Source organism: Nelumbo nucifera, chromosome 1 (genome assembly GCF_055504915.1).
Source record: "Nelumbo nucifera cultivar China Antique chromosome 1, China Antique-T2T, whole genome shotgun sequence".
Taxonomy (NCBI): domain Eukaryota; kingdom Viridiplantae; phylum Streptophyta; class Magnoliopsida; order Proteales; family Nelumbonaceae; genus Nelumbo; species Nelumbo nucifera.
In genome coordinates, this window is record NC_142649.1 from 93,794,577 (window position 1) to 93,812,965 (window position 18,389).

An 18,389-nucleotide genomic window follows, 5' to 3' on the forward strand; every position below is an offset into this window, starting at 1 on the left:
CACATTCAAGTAGGGATTCCACCTACACCCAAAAAGAGAAAAAGCCCATTCCCAAATAGTTTTGGCAAGCTGGCAAGAAACCAACATGTGATAACCAATTTCCCCATCAGCTTTACATAGAATACACCTATGAAGAGATAAACACATCTTGGGTCTCTTCGTTTGAAGTAGATCACTAGTGTTGATTCTTTCCAGGAAAGTTTCCCAACAAAAACTCCCAACCCTAGGAAGAATTGGCTTACACCAAATCTCTTTAACAGGGAAGGATAAATCGATAGTGTTGGAAAGCTAAGTTAAGATCTAAATCTCTAACAACCCAAGGGGGTGGGGGTCCAAATTCTGGTGTCTTCTTTTGTGGGGTCCAGGAAGACATTTTCAAGAATAGCCAAGAGAGACAAGGTGCTGTCAAGATCTATATCTCTAACAGCCCTTCTTAGACCCAAATTCCAACCAAACCCAGTGTTTGAAGATGAAGGGACAATAAAGGAAGAAATGGACTCATTTGTCAACTCAGAGAGGGCATAGAGGGATGGAAATTGATCCTTCAAAGGAGAATTCCCCACCCAAGTTTGTTCCCAAATTATTATGAGGTTGCCTGAGTTTAAATCATACCTGATTAGAGGGGAGAAAATTGGTAACAAGTCATGGATTGCTTCCCAAGGTGAGGCACATGTAGTCCTTGCCAAGATTCCTGGATCCCATCCATTGTCCTCTAGCCCGTGAATGCTAGCCATTATTCTATCCCACAACTTCTACACAAAGCGGAACCTCCATAACCATTTCCCTAATAAAGCCATATTCCTCTTCCTAATGTTCTCGAGCCCCAACCCTCCTAACTTCTTATCCCTAATCACCATCTCCCACCCCACTCTATGGTCCCTCTTCTCCTCACTTGGTTCCCACAGGAAGTCTCTCATTAACTTTTCCAATCTATTAGACACCTCCGGTGGAATCTTGAACACTGATAAGAAGTAGATGTGTAAATTGGCTAAGGTTTCCCTAATTAGTGTGATCCTCCCACCAAGAGATAGGCTATTCTTTTTCCAAGAGACAAGTCTCTTCTAAAATCTTTCCACCATTGGATTCCAGAAGGGCCAACTTGAAACTGCACATCCCAATATCTCTGCGCTCTCCCTGACTTCCCCTTCCTCTAAATTCACTCCCACTACACAACTCTTCTCAAAGTTCACTTTAAGGTTGGACATCTGTTCAAAGAGTTGTATCACCCTCTTCAAATTTCTAATCCAATTCAAGTTCCCACCTTCGTAGAAAAGAATTGTGTCATCTGCAAATTGTAAGTGAGTAAGTGGGATCCTTTCCCTTCCTAACCTCCACTCTCTTAGTAAATCCCTTGAATATGCTCTATGAATCAATCTACCCAGAACATCTACAATCAAGGCGAACAAGAAAGGAGAGAGTGGATCTCCTTGTCTTATTCCCCTAATAGTTGGGAAGAAATCCACCATTGTCCCATTTACCAGTACTAAGTAATGACAATTCCTAACACATCCCATTATTCATTTACACCATCTATCCCCGAACCCGAAGTTAACCATCACTTCCTTCTAAAAGGCCCAATCAACCAAATCATAAGCCTTTTCTAGGTCCAATTTACACACAATTCCTTTTTTACTTTTTTGAAGTTCTCCACACTCTCATTGGTAATTAGAATCTGATCAACTATCTATCTTCCCTTCACAAAGGCTCCTTGGTTTGGTGCAATAATATCAGGCAAGACTTGCTTTATCCTTAGAGACAACACCTTTGCAATTATCTTGTACAGACCATTTACCAAGCTGATTGGCCTAAAATCTTTTGGATGAGAGGCATCCTTCTTTTTTGGGATCAAAGCAATAAAAGTGGAATTCAACCCCAAACTAATTACTCCCCTTCTATGAAATCATCAAACACTAGCACTAGATCCCTTTCCAAGATTTCCCAACAGTTTTGATAAAAGGCCATTGTGAAACCATCTGGGCCTGGAGCTTTCATTCAATCCATAGGAAACACAACCTCCTTTATTTCCTCCACCTCAAATCTCCTTTCCAACCTTTGCTTGCTTTCTGCCCCTAGATTTGGCCAGTCCAACCCTTCTAACCACACTCTCACTCAAAAGCCTTCTAAAGATGGACTTAGTGAACTATAAAAGCTCATGTTATCTCCTCCTGGTGGGTCAAGATTGACCCTTCCACTTCTAGGTGATCTTTCCTCCCAGTGGCCGATATTGCCTAACCCCAAGCCCCCTTGCTTCTTGCTTCTACAAACTAAATCCCATCTCACCAGGTGATCTTTCCTTCCTTCACCTGTCTCTCACAAGAAGTCCCTCATGATCTTCTCTAATTTCACTACCTCCCTTTTTAGCATCTTGAATACTAAGAGGACGAAAACTAGAAGGTTCGCTAAGGTATTAACCAAAGTATTACGACCCCCTAGAGACACATGGTTCCTCTTCCAATTTGACAGTTTCTTTGCACATCTTTCAAGAATTGGGCTCCAAAAACTTTCTTCCCGTGGGTTGGCTCCTAATGGCAAACCCAGATATTTCAAGGGCCACCTAGTAGTAGGGCAACCTATGGCTATTGTAACCCTCTCCATCTCTTCCTCTCCCAAGTTCAATCCCACTACACAAATCTTTTCAAAATTGATCTTTAACTTAGAGACAAATTCAAACAATTTAATCACTTGCTTCAAAATACTTACCTTCTGAGGATGAACACTCTAATAGAAAATAATTGTATCATCAGTAAACTGCAAATGTGTGACAACCATGCTCTCTCTCAACCCTCCATCCATTAAAAAGTGCCATGCTATCAGCTCTTACTAGAACCCTACTAAGCACCTCAGCAACCAAGGTAAATAGGAAAGGATAAAGGGGATCCCCTTGCCTCAAACCTCTAGTTGTTGGGAAAAAGTCTCTGACCACTCCATTAACTAGGACTGAACAATGACAAGTTTTTAGACATCCTTTTATCCATCCACACCATCTCTCTCCAAACCCAAAATTTTTCAAAGTGTCCAAGAGGAAGGACCAATCAACCATATCATAAGCTTTCTCCAAGTCCAATTTACACACAAAACCTTTCTTTTTTTCTTTTCTTAAAGTCCACCACACATTCATTAGCTATCAAAATTTGATCAGTGATCTATCTACCTTTAATGAACGCCCCTTGCGAATAGCTTTATCAAATCAGGAAGGACTAGCTTCAATCTTAAAGACAACACTTTGGCCAAGATTTTATATATGCTTGTTACCAGGCTAATTGGTCTGAAATCTCTCGGTTGATTCGCACCTCCCTTCTTTGGGTTCATGGCTAAGAATGTTGAATTTATTCCCGAACTAATAAAATGTTCCCTAGCAAATCCTCAAAGATTGCCCAAAGGTCCTCTTTAATTATCTCCCAACAATCCTGATAAAAAGCCATAGTGAAACTGTTCGGTCCCGGAGCTTTAGATCTATCCATTGAAAATACAGCTCCTCTTATCTCTAACTCAAAAACCCTTTCTAACACTCTTGCCAAATCTGGACTCAGTCTTGGTCAATCCAGTCCTTCCAGAGTAACACCTACACCCTCTTGTCTTTTATAAACTGATTTGAAATGAGCCACAAAACAATTAGCAATCTCTTCTTGATCGGCCAGGGTTTCTCCATTTACTTCTAATTTCTCCACAAATTTTTTTTCTTCTTCTTCTTCCATTAGCAAGTGCATGGAAAAATTTAGTATTCCCATCCCCCTCTTTGACCCACAACTGTCTTGATTTCTGCCTCCAACTGATTTCTTCCCTCAACAAAATTTCTTCCAATTCTTTTTTCAATGACCATCTCAGAGGCTTATCCTCCTCATTTAATGAACCTTGACTTTCCTTAGCATCCAAATGCTCAATTTGAGAAGTTACCACTAGTTTTCTCTCCTCTATTCTACCAAAATGATCTCTATTCCACTCTTTGATTTCACATTTAAGCCTTTGTAACTTCCTATGGAACTTTATGCCTTTCCATCATATGCCTTGCACTTCAATTCCCTACCATTCCTCTATCTTGTAAACAAAGTTAGAGAGTGTAAGCCACATGTTCTCAAACCTAAAAGGTTTTGGGCCACTCAAAAAGTCTTTGGTTCTAATACTAATCGGGCAATGGTCGGAAGTAACTTGCAGTAATGCTTTTGTCATCAACCCATTCCAATGCTCTTCCCAATCTAGTGTGAAAATAAATCTGTCCAGCTTTGAGCAACTACGGGGGATTTGTAAATTGGACCAGGTGAACAAACTCTGCGAAGTAGGAAATTCCTTTAGCTCACACTCCTCTATGAAATCATTAAACTTCCTCATACTAGTAGAGACTCTCTGATTGGTATTATTTGTCTCACTAGTGAATCTGACGACATTAAAGTCTCCCCCTAATCACCAAGGTCCACTCCAAAAACCCCTAATATCAAAAAGATCTTCCCACATTTCTCCTCTTTCTCTATATCTATTGGGTCCACAGGTATTCGTCAACACCCAAATAAATCCATCGTCCACATTCTTGAATTTTAGGGAAAGTGAGAACCGACCTGTTAGCTCTTCCAGTGGCACCACCATCTCAGTTCATATTGTTACCACACCCCCTGAAGCACCCCATGACGGAATAAAGGACCATCCTATATCTCTAGAGCCCCACACACTTCTCACCCATCTTCTATCCATATCCACAACTTGTTTCCTGAAGCATCACTATATCAAGGTTCTCTTTTCTAAGTAGATCCATTATTACTGGCCTCATCCTAGCACTGCCCAACCCCTTAACATTCCAACTCACCATCTTAATGTCAGCTTATACCAAACCACCCCTTACCCTTTTCCCCAACTTTTCAGCTTTCCTTCTTTCCTTCTTTCCTCCCTCGCACTAAATTCTAGATCCTCTGCTACATCAGATTTCAGTCTTTCTACCACTGTCAACTTTCTCTTTCTTTGAGCATCCTTCTCACCCTTCTTTTTGGAGTAAACTTTAACGTCCTTCAACTCTTTAACCTGGAGATCCAACTCCCCAACTAATTCCACCAAGGCTTCCCCTCCCTGCTCTCTTAGTTCCCCAATTAAGTCCCTTTTCATCTGACTAATTTCCTGTTTGTCCGATATCTTTTCAAATGCTTCCCCTGTTTTTGCATTCTTGAGCAAGTCCTCAAAGAAACAACACACTAATTCCCAAATCTTTTCTCCCTGGTGCTCCAAGGATTCCTCCTCCCCTTCTTCTACTCTAATTTCCCCGTCCCTCACACTCTCTTCTTGTCCGTTTTCATCTAAAGGTTGGGGCTGGATTGTCTCTATTACAGTCACAACAAACTCATCAGTAGCCTTAAAATTATTGACATGTGTACCTGGAGATAAGGATACTACATGGCTGCTTATCTTTTGAGCACCTGACTTGGCAACCAACCCAGCCAGACCAATTTCCATCAGGCAGAGGCAAAGCCCAAAACCATACAGGTGATCAGACTAATGGGGTTCAGCCAACGGCCTATCCTATGAAGCACAGACAACTACCTATCAGATTTTTCTACGAAAGGAAGCCATGTCAGCTAGACAGTTAGAAGTGGGTTTTGAGTTTGTTAAGATCAGATTTTAGTTATGTAAGAACTATAAACGGGTGGGAGCTGGAGAGAAGAACGAGAAGAATACCTCCCCATATCTTTTCCTTAATTCTTCTTCTTACGAGGTTAGGTCACTCTCGAAGTGGCCTATGTGTTGAGCAGTAAACTCAACACTGTGGCTAACTGAATCGATGGAATCAGATCCAGAAATAGGATTTTATATTATTGAAATAAGATCCTTTATTTGAATTCAATTCAACTGGTTTGCAGCACTACATTTTATCCCATATTCCCATGTTGTAATTGTATATACAATATACCAGAAAACATTTTATATCATTCGCAAAAGTATATAATTACATATAAAAAACTTAATAAAATAGCTGTATATATGCCAATTCTCTAAATCCTACTTTTTGGGGCTTGCCAAGTCAGACACCTCATACCAAGGGTCGTGACACACATTTCCAACCCATATGGCATGGCCTAGTGAAGAAACATGATAAATAGAGTATGCAGAAGACAGAATGGACGACTAGGCAGAAGAATGGGGGGAGAGAGTTAATAGTGTCTGTCATCATTCCATTTATTACTTCTTTTCACAAAATATAAGGCCATTGCCCAATTTCAGTCCTGGCTATATGGGGTCATGGGAAGGGTGGACTGGATAAGGGCCTAACTTTTGGCATTTTTTGCACAAAGTAGCCTCGCTCAGACCTGAACCCACATTCTCATCGCACCAAGCAATTACCTGAGAAATCAGTATTCCTCTTTTTACAGAACAAAATTAAAACAAAATATTTGTGGAAAGTAGCATATTATAGCACTTGCAACTATAGCTTCAAAACAATAAAACTACAGTTCTTTTCTTCTTTATCAATAATGTAATTATTAATAAGAAGAATAGAAGAAAGATGCAAATGCTGATACTTCCTAGCAGGACATGGTGAAATCAGCAAAAGAAAAAAGGACAATCAACCCACAGAGAAAAGGGTACAAAAAGACACCAAAATGAAGTAAAATCCCCAGCTATTACTGAGCCCATTAGCCAGCAGATTAACAGTTTAGATATCCATCTAAATGAAATTCAAGCAGCTCATAATAGAGTGTGAAAATAATGTTTGCATCACGTCCAAATATATCCAGCCTATATAGTTAGTTTGTGTAAAAACATGTGGATTACACAATAGGGTCGTTATAAAGCATGTCAACTAATAGAGCCATATTTCAAAGCCAAGAATTTTTCAAATAACTTCACAATTTTTCCAACTTTCTATAATTTCTCTTTTCTTGAGGTATTGGAACATACCCGGGAACCAACATTATAAATTACTAGTGCTAGATGCCCATAATTGAGAATTTGTAACGCAACTGTATCCAGCTAGATGGATCAAACTTATATTACATACCTCATAAATAATTGTATGTTCTCTTCACATATCCGATCTACTAATGTAGATCCTAAATTATCAGCAGAAGCCAATTTTTTAGATGAGTCCTGCACAAGCATAAAACATGACTAATGTGGATGTCTGGATGATTTACCATCAATCACAGGTTCATAGTTTATATAACATTAATGTGCTCAAACTATTGTATGTAACAAGCTAGAACAAAATTGAAAGGGGAAAAACAATTAGTACAAAATGGAGATGCAGATATTCATGCCATACATGCATGCATTCCCATACATTGATGTAAACCCAATATATGTGTGTATTTATTCGAGTTTGACAAACTAAAAAAGAAAAAAAAAAGAGAGAGAAAGAACTCCAAAAGTATCCATTTCTTCCTATTAGGTCTACTGTGCTCATTGTACTTGCATGCATTAGACCTTCCCAAACTGTCTCTGTAATAATGCTCTTTGAAGACCCATTACAAACAAGGGATTTAATATAACTTACAGATGTTAGGCCAGTAATATGCTCAGCAGTTGGAGATTCTGTCTGAAAACAAGAAGTGACATCATTTCCAGGTTGTGCATTTCTCAACTCCGGCCTCAAGTTAGCAGCAAGGCCAATGACAGGTTGGTTTAAATGCATTTCATTTTCCAAATTAGCTGACAAGCCACTGGCATGTTGATCAGTAGGCAGTTCCCTCTGTAAATTGGCTGCAAGTGCAACAGGAGGCTGCTCAGTGGAACAGCCATTCCTACTTGACCTGACACCTGGAGTCTGCAAACCTATCAAATGAGCATGGTCTTTCCTGCATTGCCCAGAACGAATTCCAACCAGTCAGGAAGATATCACATGACTAGTTAACAGATTGCTGGAATAGAAGTTAAAGTGCTACTAATTGAAGTTATTTCCATCTATACAAATCCTCTGCTTCTTTAGAGAACAATAAAAGAAGCCAATCAGTTGAGAAATAAACATAACACCAAGGTGGGAATTGAAACGTGTCCTTAGAAGTAAAACAGTCCGGACTAAAAACCAGCTCGTTTAGAAGGACTAATCTATTAATGAGATAACTGGTTGTACCACATCTAGTATAGAAGTAAGAGTTGAGGAAATAACTAAATACAAAATCTACCACAAAAAAAACTTCATGTCAACTGTAAGTAGGAAAGCTCGCAGACATACCAAAAGAGACTTTAAAGAGCAAAACTAACCAGTATTCAAGCATCATTTGTTTGAGCTTCATTTCAAGTCGAATAAACAAAGACGACCTTTCAAAATCTTGCTTGTCATGTGCTGGTTCAATAAAATTTGCTTCAAGAACCCCTGCAATTTATAAGATAATGAAATAAATAATCTAAATTCCTCATAATTACTTGACAAAGATTGACAGGAGTGAATAAATACCAACTACGCCATTCCCTCGAGAAGAATATTCGTCAACAACTTTCCAGAAGGGCTGAAGCAATGAAAACATATTATCAGACATTAGTATTAACTATTTACTTCAGTGGTAAAGCAAAAGTTTGAAACATACCCTGATAAGGCGACATTTGTGGTAAATATTGAACCCGGAAACTGGAAGAAAGGGAGCCTCTTTTACAAATCCAATCGTTGTTTCTACAGAAACTGTCTTTTAATCCACACAAGTATAGAAAATGAGATCAAATGCAGATCAAGATAACCATTCAGATGAATAGCAAAAGAATCTATTGGCAGGATGAGAAAACATATCTTCATAATAAACATTTTTCCATCCACCTTACAACCAAAACCATCACCAACACACACACACACACACACACACACACACACAAATCCAGGCCATAAAAGGTTCAACATAATTCTAACTTGTAAAGGATATTGCAAGAGAAATTGCATGTTTGCAACCATCTTACTACTAACTCTGACTCTCTCTCCACTTCTAGTTGTTAAAAGCCCAATTGCTTAGCCAATCTGAGTCCTTGGAGGAGGGCCATTACTTCTACTCTAAGCGAGTCCTCCAATCCTATTGGATCAGAATACATAGCCAGGACTCTTCCTCCTGCATCTCTAAACACACCCCCAATTCCAGAGGGTCCAGTGTTCCCAACAGAGCTGCCATCAAAGTTTAGTTTCACAATACACTGCAAAGGAGGGGACCAAACTGCTTGTATGGTGGAAGATGAAGCAGAAGACCCTACTACTATACTCCAACCTCTAGTCAAGTGATCTATAGAGGCATCCTTGAACAAGTCATCTACAATGACAAAACTTTCATCCATAGGATATGAGATGGGCTTTGGTTGGATTTATTTCCATAAATCACTAGGTTTAAGATTTGAACTTAAATTTAAATTTGACTTCAAGGTGAGTCCCACATGGGCTCCCCCTCTTATGCTAATGGATTTGTAAAGACAAGGCCCATTTAAAGTCCATGAAAACTTTAATGTCTACAAAAATAAAGATAAACAAATTGCCACCAAGTAAATTCTTATGATTAGGGCTTGACCCCAAAAAGAACTGCTTATTAGTATTGTGTTCCATTAACTATGCTATTTCCTCCATCTGCCTGAGTGGGCACCATGAACAAAGCCCCCTTCTAGCATTCAAATATAGTGAATCTACGAAAAGGCAAGCCTTAGACTTGTTACCTCCAAATTATCACATATGGAGTTAGCTATTTGGAAGGGATTATGAAAGCTCAGAATAAGCATACTCAATAAAAAGAATTGAAAGTATAAGATGATTCCACTTAACTTTGGAGGATGATTGGAGTAGAGTTGACAAGCTCTGTTATTTGTGCAGAAGGCAATACAAGGTTTCAAGCCAAGTAGGAAGAAATATCTCCTAGTTCTGTATATCTTGGGGTAGGGCTATTACTTGGAACCCATTTTTTATAGATCCTTATCAAGTAGAAATATTACAGAAACCTTCCTCGCCCAAGAGCTAAAAGATATTATTATCAGGCTAGATGCAAAGGATGAGATCTTTTGGAAGGAGGAACTTCAAGGAAAGTTCAAAAAATTAGGTTTTACTAAATTGCTCTTGCCAAAGTCATAGGGATGGATCTAGATGCATCTAAGGAAATCAGGTCCATCCTTGGTTGAAGCATTTATATAGTTGGTCTTTTCCTGACAAAGTACTTAATATGGAATATCCAAAAGGGGCACAAGTACTTAATATGGAATATGGAATATAGTTGTCATGTGCAACTAAGCTGAACAGTTGGTAAACTTCCACCCAAAAACATCTTTAATTTGGGAATTTTAGTTGAGTCTAGGTGCCCCATTATATGTGTAGCCAATATTCCAAATAAGTTGACCGTGCCCTAGTTCTTAATCCTTCTTAACACAGACACAGACACAGAAACACACAGATCTCCAAATCTCTATCATATTCAATGCAACAAGGGCTCCCTTGCCTTGTTTGCTTTCCCCCAATAGCAGTTATACTTCCCCCCACCAACGCTGGGAAGAACTGCAAGATCACCTCTTGATTCATCACACGGTGCAGGCCCTTTGCGGGACTCTGCAAGAAGATTTTGTTGAGGAGCTACGTCTTCAAAACAAAATCAAAGATAATTTATTCACCACTCTGAATCACGCTAGGGTTAGCATCTCTCCCCCCTTGTATTTTTTTGATAATTAAGAGAAGTTTCATTATTAGAAAAAGAAATTACAGAAGCTATGGTAAAAAAAACAAAGGTTAAAATTTGATTTTTTTTTTCCTTTTGCTAAAACAAAGGTTAGAGTGAAATAGATAAAACAACAACCCCAAATGTTTAATCACCCTTACTACAAAGATCTAATAATGAAATCTTCTCTTTTTCATATTTTTAAATTCAGGATGCACCAACAACCACTCCATAATTGATTGGTATTGTTTTCTTGGTAAAACACGCAGCAGGATCTCAGAATAGTGAGAGAAGAGGAGGGAGAAGAAAGAAGAACGAAGAGAGGAAAGAGAAAAAATGTTTTGGAGAGAAAAAACTCAGTTGGTGTTGCCAACCTTTTTGATATTTATATTAGGACGACTGTTCAACTAATAAAATAATGTAAAATTACATATGTGCCCTTGTGGCACTAAACTAAAGTAAGACTAGCTTATTCAACACCCCCCTCAAGTTGGGACATAGATATCAATCATAACCAACTTGTCACATAAGTCATCGTGACGCGAGTGATGTAAGCCTTTTGTAAATATATCTGCAAGTTGCTCCTTAGAACTAACATATGGGGTGCACACTTCCCCATTAACAATTTTCTCTCTGATAAAGTGTTTGTCAACCTCAATATGTTTAGTTATCATGAAGAACTGGGCTGGCTGCAATGTTGATGGCAGCCTTGTTATCACAATATAAGGACATGGGGCTATCAACTGGAAAACCCAGTTCACTCAACAAATTCTTTATCCACATGGCTTCAGGCACTCCATGGGACATTGTTCTATACTCAGCTTCAGCACTAGACCTAGCCACCACACTTTGTTTCTTGCTTCTCCATGTGACTAGGTTTCCTCTCACAAAAGAACAATATCCACTAGTAGACTTTCTACCATCAACTGATCCAGCCCAATGAGCATTTGTATACACTTCAATCTCCAAATGCCCGTTCTTTTGGAATAGCAAACATGAACTGACTAAGAACACCTACGGCATAAGCAATGTCTGGTCGGGTCATAGACAAATATATGAGCCTTCCCACAAGTCTCTGGAATTGCTTTATATCCTTGATAACCTCACCACAACAATCACTTAGTCTGTGATTTAGATCAATGGGAGAGTCAGCTGGCTTAACCCCTAATTTTCCTGAATCCTGTAACAAATCTAGGATGTATTTCCTTTGAGAAATGAAGATCCCCTTTTGTGAGCGGGCCACTTCAATTCCAAGGAAATACCGTAGGGAACCTAGACCCTTCACCTCAAATTGAGTGGCTAAGAGATCCTTTAGCCTCTGAATTTTAGCTTTCCAGTCACATGTGATCACTATGTCATCAACATACACTATCAAGGCTGCAATCTTTCCTTCCCCCTTTTTCACAAATAGTATATGGTCAGTCTGACACTGTTTGTAGCCAATTTGTTGCATAGACAGATGAAACTTGCTAAACCAAGCTCTTGGTGATTGTTTTTAGACCATATAAGGACTTCTTTAACCTACACACTTTCTGCTCTTTGCCTTGAGCACTAAAGCCAGGAGGTTGTACCATGTACTCCTCTTCCTCAAGATCTCCATTCAAGAAGGCATTTTTAATGTCTAGCTGATGAAGATCCCAATCAAGATTTGAAACAAGAGAGAAAAGAACTCTAATGGAGTTCATCTTAGCTATTGGAGCAAAAGTCTCTGCATAATCTATTCCATATACCTAGGTAAATCCTTTTGCCACCAACCTGGCCTTGTACCTTTCTATTGTGCCATCAGCCTTGTGCTTCATTGTGAACACCCACTTGCACCCTATTGGTTCCTTACCCTCAAGAAGATCCACTAACTCCAACGTACCATTTTTATTGAAGGCATTTATCTCTTCTTTCATTGCATTTGTCCACTTAGGTACTAAGAGAGATTATAGGGACACTGTCGATGGAAGAAAGGAAAGCATGAAAAGAGGGTGAGATATTCTCATAGGAAAGAAAATGCGAAATAGGATGTGTGGCGGTACAAGTCCTAACTCCCTTCTTTTTTGCAATAGGGATGTCTAGGTCATTAGCAGATGAAGTATCAATAGCAAGAGGATCAGAAACATCAATAGGAATGAGAGTACCTAGTTGGATAGGATCTATCCCCAGTGAATCTAATGATGTTGGTGGTATAGTTTCAAGTTGCTCCACCGCTCTTGAATTTAGCTGGCCCTTGCGGAGACGAGAAAAAACACAGAACAAAGGAGGATCAGGAAGAGGGGGAAGAACCTGAACTCATTTCTCCTCTACCTTACTCTCCCCCCGAGGAGAAACAAAGGAAAAAGGGTCACTCTCAAAGAAAGACACATCTATAGACACAGTATTTCTTGGAAACAAGGTCAAAACATCGATAACCCTTTTGAGAAGAAGGGTAACCCAAGAATACATAGGGAATGGTACGAGGATCAAATTTGCCACGAGTAGGAGATAGGTCTCGGACAAAACAACGACAATCAAACACACAGATAGGGATAGAGAAGAGGGGAGCCTTGGGAAATAGGAGCTGATGGGGGGCCTTGTACCCTAATAAGTGAGATGGCATACGGTTGATAAGATAGGCAGCATGCAATACAACATCCAACCAAAAACGTTTAGGAACATTCATGTGTATGAGTAACCCACAAGCAACTTCAAGGAGGTAGTGGTTTTTTCTTTTGGCAACACCATTCTGTTGGGGGGTTCTAGCACAAGAACTGTGATGTATGGATTCACACGAAGCAAAAAACGCCGTGAGATCGCTATGAAAGTACTCTTTGGCATTGTCCGATCGAAAAATTTAGATCTCCGTTTGAAACTGAGTGAATATCAAGTGTTGGAAATCTTTAATGATTTTGGGTACTTCATCTCTAGACCGTATAGGATACACCCATGTATATCAGGAGTAGTCATCAATAACCGTAATGAAATACTTATAGCCAGACTCAAATGTTAAAGTAACAGGGCCCCAAACATCAAAATAAACAAAACTTTCAACGATTCAAAAGATAAGTTTGACATGTGAAATCCAACACTGACACCGACTTAAATAAATCAAGTAACAAAACTTTCAATGATTCAAAAGATAAATGACCCAAACAACTATGCCATAAATGGACTTGACTCTTACTAGGCAGACTCTTAGACCCAATAGCCACAAGACTAGCTTTATTCTCTAGCATGTAAAGACCATCCACCATACGACCTGTATCAATCATCTCCCACGAGGCCTAATCCATCACACAAGAGGCTCCAAAATCTATTATCCAAGGAGAGTTTGAGGTATGTGAGGACAGATGGAAAGCTGTGGCAGAATTACCGTTACCTGATGTAGACGCAAAGGAAGTCGAGCGGGGAGAAACTGAATCCATCTGGTGGATTGCCCTCCCATATAGCTCCAAATGGTCACAGAAAGAATTAATGATATCTTCCCTGGGAGTTGGTTCCTTGACCAGCTACAATGGTAGATGTCTAGATGATTAAGGCTCCTAAGAGGCTAAGTTTGTTGCATTAAACTTCTTTTGACCTCGCTTTCTCGACTTCTTATTCTGGTCTGATTTTTTACTCAACTCCTGGGCCCACTTTGGCTCAAGGTTCTAAATATCGATACGCCTAATATGCCGGTAGGGGCGTATCAAGTAGTATCAGTACTTTTTTTTCAAATCCAGTTCAGGGGGCCGGTTTAAGGTTCCTCCACCCCCTGAACCAGTCAAAACCCCGATACACCCTCTGTAGGGACGTATCGGGGTGCTCCCGATACGATATGGGCCAATGTTTTGGACCTTACTTTGGCTTCCCATGAAGTTCCCAACATGTATCCTAAGTATGTCTAGATTTCTGACAATGTGTGCACCATAGTTTATCCTTGTCATCAACTTTCTTCTGGAAGTCGCACTTCTTAAAGGAATTACCACCTCCCATAGCAACACTCCCTTTAGCTACTAATGCAATCTGCTCCCCCTCAGAATTATTCATCACATTCCATATGCTTTCTTCTGACTGTACTAGAGCATACACTTCTTGCACCGATGCGAGATCTTTACTCCCCAATATCTAAACCCTGATAGATTCATATGTGGAATTCAGCCCTAAGAGGAAAGGAAACACCTGTTGCTAGGAAACCAGAGACTTGTATGCTTTAGCATCTATATCACATTTCTAGTCTATGTTCTGATAATGATCTAGTTCATTTTTGAAAATAAAAAAAAAAAAAAAGAACTAGATCATTATCAGAACATAGACTAAAAGATCAAGTCTAAATAGTAAACGGAGAGACTACTCTCCCCTTACTTACAAGTTGAGGAGGCAGCCTACAATTGATATATTTTGGCATAATGTCCTTGTTGTGAATATGTAGACTTAGCCTGCTACCATATCTCATGAGTTGTTTCTGCCCACATGAAGGTCTTCTCACTTGTGGCAGCATGGACAATAACAGCCATGACATCACCATGCTGTTTTCCTGGTCCCACCTATCAAAGGGAATTGAGACCATCAAAGGGAACCACATCCATGGGAAAACTCATGTCAAAGCCTCCACTCATTCCACTCTGACTAGAAGTCACACCAGACATACCAGAATCCTCAGAAGACATGGTACTTCATTTCAGTTCAGTCACGATTGAGCCAAAGAACTAGTTCTCAGTTCAGTTCAGACTCAGTTCAGTCAAAATATTTAAAACCTTAGTCCAGACACAGTTCTAGGCACAAAAAAATTCTTGTTCTCACACAGCATAATCAAATCTGATCACACAACATCACTTGTTCTCATATTACAACCCTACTGAACCAGTTCAGATGTACAAAACTTATCAAAAATCAGGTCTGACCAGTCCCTCCAAACAATAATTCATCAATTTTTCACACAACCACTGAAATTTCAATAGGAACTAAGGAAAAAAAAAAACTGTTGTCACAGCAGTTACAGAACATGCAGACCTGAACAGCCCACCTTTCAGGGCACAAGAAGGATCACTCGATCCACATAGGCTGAGAGGAAACACTCTCACAACAGCCACCAGTCATTAGACCCACACAACCCACTCACCTAGGTGCAGAAGGATCAATTTGATCCACAAAGTTGAGGAGAAAAGAAAAAAAAAAAAAACCTTTCACAGCATTCTGCTTCCCTCCCCTTGGTGTTTTCTGGGCCCACGACCAAGAGGGGAGAGGAAGAATCACACAGCAAGCCTCCTCACGTCAACCAGAAGTCCCTTTTCTTTGATTCGATCACCAATGGACAAAGAAAGCAGCAGGAGAAAGAAAGGACTGATCGTACTGCTCCTAAGACTTGATCTGTCGCTCTGATACCATGTTTTCTTGGTAAACATGCAGCAGGATCTCAGAATAGTGAGAGAAGAGGAGGGAGAAGAGAGAAGAGAGAAGAGAGGAAAGAGAAAAAATGGTTTTGGAGAGAAACCTCAGCTGGCAGAGCCAGCCTTTTTGATATTTATATTAGGGCGACCATTCAAATAATAAAACAATGTAAAATTACATATGTGAACTTGCATCACTAAACTAAAGTAAGACTAGCTTATTCAACAGGTATATTTCTGCAGTTAACTTGTTTCTCCCCCTTTGTATTAACAGACTACTATGGGCTTCATAACATTCTTTTTCATAGCATTTTTTTAATACCACTTTTGATGTACATTTTAGATAATTTTCAGTGTTTGATATTTGCCATTTTAACTAGGGAAGCTAGCTTGGGGTTGGGGGTGGGGGGAACAAGCTAAAAAAACAAGTTTCTTTACAAAAGAATCATATAATCCCTAGGAGCTCCCTTGTCATCTAGTTTAGCTTTAGTGGCTTGACAACTACAGATGCGACAGCCCATGGGTGTTTCATCAATCACTAGGAAGTGAGATCTGTAGACCATGGGATGAATGCCTTGTTCAATTGGGAAGATCTGCAAACAAGTTGGCTGATTCATTGACAAGGAAAGGGTGAAACGGGCTAAATTGTATTTATACTCTACTCCTACATAAATTTTAGGACAAGAGAATCAAGGGTGGCTGGGTCAGCTTGACGCAGCTTTTACTCACTAAGTGGAGTTCATTTCTCACTGATGTCATCTATATCATTATCAAATAAAATACGCTTAACTTCTAATTATCAAGCAAATTGTATTTCTAAAATTGAAGATAACAAAAACATTTTTCCAATGGTTCAAATTGTAATCCAAAACAGGTACTTAAGCACCAAAACCATGGTAACCCAAATCTGTCTTGTCCTGATCAAGATTAAGTTTATGACCTCTTTTTTCAGGGTATAGTTGCTGCACATTCAGTCATATTCACCTGGAACAGCCTTCTACTACATTGGATGATCTAATAAAAAATTGCATCAGAAGTGAAATAATTCCAATAGATACATTTGGATTTGTTTCTACATTTGTTAGTTTTGCCAAACTATTAGTTTGGGTCATTACCAAATAATGGATGCAGCTATCTAGGGTTTTGAATGTAGTGGGGTAGATTGGATATCAACCTAACTTTTGGCATTTTTTGCCACTCTCAGACTTGAACTCGCCAAGCAATGGCCCTGGTGGTGTAATGGTAACATCTCAGGTTAACAAACATGAGCATGCAAGTCTGAGCCTGAGAGAGGCCAATTGTGCAGAGAAAGAAACACCAAAGGTTAGGTCTCTATCCAGTCCACTCCTCCCAAGACACCATATAGGTAGGACCAACATTCGGTAATGACCTTTTACTTGCAATGGCCCCCTGTAATTAATTACTAGTTGGTTTATCTTAATGACTTAATCAGTGCTAATTTTTCAGAATCCAAGAAAATATGATGGAACAGGACATGCTTTGATACAGGATTTCAATGGACCATTGATATATGCAGACCAAGAATCTGTGAGGAACCTAATGGAAATTTTCTTGTGTAGTGAATGTCATAGCTGATAAGGAACATGAGGAGTTTTTATATCACTAGCATCTCACCTCTTTCGATGTCATCCCAAGTTGTGGCCTGTATGTTACGACCTTCCGAAACTTCAATTCGTCAGCAATAGTAATTTGCTCAACTGGTTTACCCCTTAATGAAATATGAAAATTTGTAAACTTCCTGAGATATAGAATGGAAATATATGCCTGAACGGAAGAAAATTATATATTAGCGTTAATTAGATAAATAAATGCATAGTCAGTGAAGAAAGTGCACATAAATCATTAGAACAAAAGCTCACCCTTAATGAATAACGAATTCGATAAGAAATATGGGATTCAATTAATTTGTTTCGTGATCTAGAAGGCCTCCCATGGTCAGTTTCATCCCTCAAACGAATATCCTGCAAACAAGAGGTGTTGGAAAAGAACACCAAAATAGATTGCTAAGATTTTTTATAAGTAAATATTAAATTTATTAATTATGTAAATAAATATGTACAAGTAAACAAAACCTTCAAGACAGCATAGAAATTACATCTCTCCCCAAAAGTACTTTACAACTGAGCCCTAAAAAATACTAAAGAAAGCCATTGCTCAATGTTCATCCCAAACATCTGAGGTCTTGGAAGGGGTAGACTGAACAGGATACAGTCCTAACGTTTGGCATTTTTGCAAAAAGTGGCCATTCTCTACCAAAGTACTTCCCAAAACATATTCTTATTGCTAAATAAGACATCATACTCCCCAGTTAGACCTTTTAACTTTAAACCTCTGCATCTTCAATGCAAGAAAGGAATATTCTGATAGAATGGAGGCCTCTAACTGCATAGATTCCAGTTAAACCTTTTAACTTAAACCTCTGCAAGATGAAGCTAGGCAATAGGGAGTGCCTTGT

At 39.2% G+C, this 18,389-nt stretch overlaps 1 protein-coding gene across 4 annotated transcripts in view; it reads right to left on the bottom strand.

Annotated features, from left to right (window-relative positions):
* The window catches only part of LOC104605514 (protein MICRORCHIDIA 2-like), an 81,328-nt gene that overhangs the window by 10,985 nt on the left and 51,954 nt on the right, over positions 1-18,389 (bottom strand). For all 4 annotated transcript variants that reach the window (XM_010270313.2, XM_010270314.3, XM_010270315.3 and 1 more), the window contains exons 11-17: positions 17,794-17,895; positions 17,549-17,698; positions 8,502-8,597; positions 8,372-8,423; positions 8,179-8,290; positions 7,472-7,772; positions 6,977-7,065 (exon numbers count right to left, since the gene is read on the bottom strand). In XM_010270313.2, coding sequence (XP_010268615.1) covers positions 6,977-7,065; positions 7,472-7,772; positions 8,179-8,290; positions 8,372-8,423; positions 8,502-8,597; positions 17,549-17,698; positions 17,794-17,895 — 902 coding nt within the window. The remainder of the gene's footprint in view (positions 1-6,976; positions 7,066-7,471; positions 7,773-8,178; positions 8,291-8,371; positions 8,424-8,501; positions 8,598-17,548; positions 17,699-17,793; positions 17,896-18,389) is intronic.